Source organism: Microtus pennsylvanicus, chromosome 2 (genome assembly GCF_037038515.1).
Source record: "Microtus pennsylvanicus isolate mMicPen1 chromosome 2, mMicPen1.hap1, whole genome shotgun sequence".
Classification (NCBI taxonomy): Eukaryota; Metazoa; Chordata; class Mammalia; order Rodentia; family Cricetidae; genus Microtus; species Microtus pennsylvanicus.
The window spans coordinates 127,727,930-127,732,864 of NC_134580.1; the positions used below are offsets into that span (position 1 = coordinate 127,727,930).

At 49.8% G+C, this 4,935-nt stretch overlaps 1 protein-coding gene across 2 annotated transcripts in view; it reads right to left on the bottom strand.

Moving 5' to 3' along the window:
• Positions 1–4,935, bottom strand: part of Trib3 (tribbles pseudokinase 3) — a 7,904-nt gene continuing 2,969 nt past the window's right edge. For both annotated transcript variants that reach the window (XM_075962499.1, XM_075962497.1), the window contains exons 3-4: positions 2,834–3,126; positions 1–1,222 (exon numbers count right to left, since the gene is read on the bottom strand). In XM_075962499.1, coding sequence (XP_075818614.1) covers positions 742–1,222; positions 2,834–3,126 — 774 coding nt within the window. In that variant the 3' untranslated portion in view covers positions 1–741. The remainder of the gene's footprint in view (positions 1,223–2,833; positions 3,127–4,935) is intronic.

Consider the following 4,935-nt stretch of genomic DNA (forward strand, 5'->3'; position numbering starts at 1 on the left):
CATATAGGACAGTTCTCTTTTATTAGGCACATAGTGAAAATACAAACTCAACCGAACAAAAGCCAGCATACTGACAATGGACCTGAGTACTAAGAGTCCCCAGCAAGGGGCCTGAGACTTTCCGTATGGCAGAGGACAGTCCCTGTCTTGTCCTTTCAACTGTGCTGCTCCAGCTAGAGGCCACCAGGGTAAGGGACCCAGACCCTCATTCCCTGAGGCGGATGCTTCTTTGTTGGATTCTCATGCTTTTGTCTTGGCTCTTGGGCCAAGTCTTCAAGCAGGCTTCCTGCCTGGAGACCGGATCCAGGCAGCACACTCCCAGCCTGGCCTGACAGGTGGGCCTGAGGTATGGGTTGAGGTCTTTGGTCTTTGGCACGGAGACACAAGGCATCTGGGGCACTGATGAAGAGGGCTGTCCTGTGAACCGAAGCCTAGCACCAGCTCAGAGAAGGCCAAGCCTGAAATGTGCCCTGGGCAGAAAGCAAGAGGCTGGCCTGGGAGCATGTGGCACTGAGGCCACTCGGCTAGCAAGGTATTTTCTCCCCCTAGCTCTTTGCTGCTGACAGCTCCTGGAACAGGGCTTGGCACCCAGGGGCCCTCACCTGAGATCACATGAGGCATAGTGGCTGTTTCTTCCTCCTAAAAGGCACTTAAGGTTTAGCTTGGTCCAAAGAGACAGGAGAAAGCTTGGAGACAGGTATGCAATCCACAGCTTGCAGCTGAAGGGCCAGTAGGATGGCCCTAGCCATACAGTCCCACCTCCCCATCCTCAGCCTCCTCCAGCCCTGGCCCATCTGGGACTACCTGGTCAGTATCCCAGCGGCCAGACTGTGGAGGGGAGACAAGGCTGTGGTCCTCCCTTAACCAGGGATGCAGGGGGATGCTGGGGGCCACTAGTCGCTGTGAAGGCTCTTTACGAAGGAGACAGCGGATCAGGCAGCGGGCTGGGGCTGATAGGCCCTCAGGCAGGGCAAAGGTCCCTCTGCGGATCTTGCCAAAGAGCAGGACCGGCTCAGAGTCCTGGAACGGGTAGTGACCAGCCAGCATAGTGAAGAGCGCCACGCCCAGGCTCCAGACATCAGCTGCTTTGCCAGAGTAGGATGGCCGGGAGCTGAGGATCTCTGGTCCCACGTAGGCAGGGCACGCATGCTTGTCCCACAGAGAGTCGTCTGGTCCAGTTATCACACAGGCATCCTCTAGGTCCTCCAGCACCAGCTTCGTCCTGGGTCACAGACAGAAAGACCAGGTCTTGCTCAGTCTTCTGGAACAGCAGCCACTAAGCCATTTCTTCAGTCCCTGTCTTTGTTTTTTAATCAGGGTTTTCTTTGGCTATTTTTTGGAGATAAGATTTCACTACGTTGCCCTGGCTAGCTTCTAACTTACTATCCTGCATCAGCCTCCTGAGTGCTGGGATTACAGCAGAAACCATCATGCTGAGCCTCAATGTCTTCGTAATTATTTTGGTTGGTTGGTTCTGGCTTCAGTGGGTCAGGGTCTCTCTCTGACTGTCCTGGAATTCACTATGTAGACCAGGCTGGCCTCGAACTCACAGAGATTTGCCCACCTTCCACCCCAAGGGGCTTCCATAACACTTGAGTCAAATTGGTCAAACTAGCAATCTAGGCTATGAATGCTAAGTTAGATTCCATCCCCTTCTTCTTTCTTTTTAGTTTTTATTTTATTTTTGTAATTTTCAAATGTATGTGTATTTGTGTATAGTGTATGTGTGGGGGGACAGGGGTGTACTAAGATTTTTATTTAATTTCATTTTATGTGATTGGTGTTTTTTTCCACATTCCTGTCTGCCTGAGAGTGTGAGATCCCCTGGAACTGGAGTTACAGACAGTTGTGAGTCACCCTGTAGGTGCTGGGCATTGAACCTGAATCCTCTGGAAGAGTAGTCAGTGCTCTTAATTGCTAAGCCATCTCTCCAGCCCCCTTTTCCACTCCTTTTCTTTCTTTTTTGGTTTTTGGAGACAGGGTTTCTCTAGGTAAAAGTCTTAGTGGTCCTGGAACTCACTCTGTAGACCAGGCTAGCCTCAAACTCACAGAGATCCACCTGCCTCTGCCTCCTGAGTGCTGGGATTAAAGGTGCGTACCACTGCTGCCCAGCTTCTTTCTTTTTTAAAAAAAAGATTTATTTATTATTTTTTATTCAATGAGTGTTTTGCCTGTGTGTGTCTGAGCGCCATGAGCATGCAGTGCCCACAATGGCCAGAAGAGATTGTCAGATCCCCTGGGCTTGGAGTTATAGATGATCATTAGCACTGTGTGGGTGCTGGGAACGGAAGCAAAAGCACTTCATCCACTGAGTTATCTCTCCAACCCTCCCCTCCCCAACACACGTGTGTGTGTGTGCGCACGCGTGCGTGTGTGCATATGTGTGTGTGTATGTGCGTGTGTGTATGTTGACAGGATCTCACTGTATAGCCCTAACTGGCCTCTAGCTCACAGAGATCCACCTGTCTCTGCCTCCACAAGGATTTAAAGGTGTATTCTTGTACCCTCATCTATTCCTTTATTCCTTATTCAACTTGAGACAGTCTCTCACTAAACCAGGTTCTCACCAATTGGATAGACTAGCTATCCAGAGATCTCTGAGAATCTGTCTGTCTCTACTCCTTTCCACCATGCCCAGTGTTAGGGTTTCAAACTTCACACCACAGGCCACAGTCACTGTGAGTTGTGAATTTCTTTTCCTGCCTAGGATGAAATCCAGAGCTTTTCCCACTGTTACACCTTAGCTCTGCCTGCCTAAGTTACTCTGCCCTCACGGACTTCAGTTTCCCTGCCATGACCCACTTCTCAAATGTGCCTCTGGGGTCACACTTACCTCTCACAGTTGCTGAAGACAAAACGACGCAGCTTGAGGTCACGCAAGACAAGCCCGTGTTGGTGGCAGTGTGCCACCGCAGCAGCCATCTGCCGGAAAAGTTTAACAGCCTCGGGCTCGGGGATTCCACGGCGGCTGCGCACCAGGCTATGCAAGTCCCCGTGGGTCTTCATGAAGAAGGTGTAGAGGAACTGAGAGCCCAGCAGGATGTCTGCAGGACGGGCCACGTGCTGGTGGGTCGGCAGCCGAGCGTAGGGTGCCAGCACCGCTTGGGCCTCGCTGGCCGGGTACACCTGAAGACAGAGCCAGGAGTAAGTACAGCGAGGGACGTGGGAAGCCAGGCTGGCCTAGCAAAGGGGGATGCCAACCATTAGACACGCTGTGAGCTACACATACTGGGGGCCTTGCTTTAGCAAGCCTCTCCTAGCTTGATATCAGCTGACTTTCTGCAGGCCACATGTCAGGAGGTCTGGGGGCCACAAGGCCAGCAAGTAGCACATCTGGGACTAGAACCTGTGCACCCAACTCTGTGCTCTAATCAGCCACCCTGTGTGACCTTATGCCTCCAGAAATTGAAACTAGGGTAGAAGCCAAATATGAGAACACTCCTAAGGGGCAGACCACCACCAAAGCCCCTGTCACAGCCAGCTCACTGGCCTGCCTGCTCAGCCCCTGCTCAGCTGGCTGGACTCACAGCCAGCGCCCCTGTTCCCTTGGTGTACCCAGTGCAGCGCAAGCAAGCCCACAGGCCATATATTCCAAAAGAACCGAGAAAGATGTAGAACCCAGAGTACTTTGTTTTTCCATCTTGGCGATCAAGCCCAGGGGCGGTCTTTGCTAGACAAGTGTGAGCTAGTATTTTGGAAGGGAGAACTCATTTTAGAAAGTTCAGGCCTGCCATGGAGGCACACACCTTTAATCCCAGGAGGCAGAGCCAGGTGGATCTCTGTGCATTTGATGCCAACCTGATGTACAAAGTAAGCCCCAGGCTAGCCAGAGCTACACAGTGAGATTCTGAAATAAAAGAAGAAAGAAAGAAAGAAAGAAAGAAAGAAAGAAAGAAAGAAAGAAAGAAAGAAAGAAAGAAAGAAAGAAAGAAGAGAAAGAAAGAAAGAGTGGACTCACAGGACTCAGAAGTGACCTGAATGATTCAAAGATACCCATGGGAAAAAACTTCCCAAGTTGGGGGCATTTGGGAAATATGCTCAGAGTTTGTGGACATTAAGCACACACCTGGAAGGTGGGTCCAGGATTGTGGGGAAAGAAACTGAAGTTCAGGAAAGGGAGGTGACTTACGCAAAGCCATACTTGAACCTGTCACAAGCTGGCTACTGCAGAAGTATACACCACTTTGCCTTTTGACTTGAAACTCGTGCATACTGACTAATATATTTAATATATGAAAAACGCAAAGCATGTGATCTTTACAAGGGCAAGGGAGGCTGGAGAGATGAGTCAGCCGCTAAGAGCACCCACTGCTCTTCCAGAGGACTCATCTTTAATTTCCAGCACCCACATGATGGCTTACAACTGTCTGTAAATCCAGTTCCAAGGGGGTCCAGACATAAGCCCAAGCAAAATACCCATACACATAAAACAATAAAAATATTTTTTTAAAAAAGATTTATTTATTATGTATACAATATTCTGTCTGTATGTCTGCAGGCCAGAAGTGAGACACCATGTGGTTGCTGAGAATTGAACTCAGGACCTTTGGAAGAGCAGGCAATGCTCTTAACCATTGAGCCATCTCTCCAGCCCATAAAAATAATTTTAAAAAAGCTAGGGTAGCAAGGAATAAATACACAGACTACTTTTTCTTTCTCCTCCAAAGCCCAGTCCTGCCTAGTATCTTTGTACCTCTTTATTTTTTCAGAGAGGAGGTGAGCTTTTTACGACATCTCTCTCTGTCTCCCTGGCTGTCTTAGAACTCACTATGTAGACCAGGCTGGCCTCAAACTCACAGAGATCCACTTCCTCTGTTTCTCAGATGTTGTGAGTATAGGTGTGTGTCACCACACTTTGTGCCTCCCGTACCTGCAGCCAGGACTCTACCTTTGGAGCTTCCTCCCCATGCCTCCTCCAGCTTCTGACATGCACTG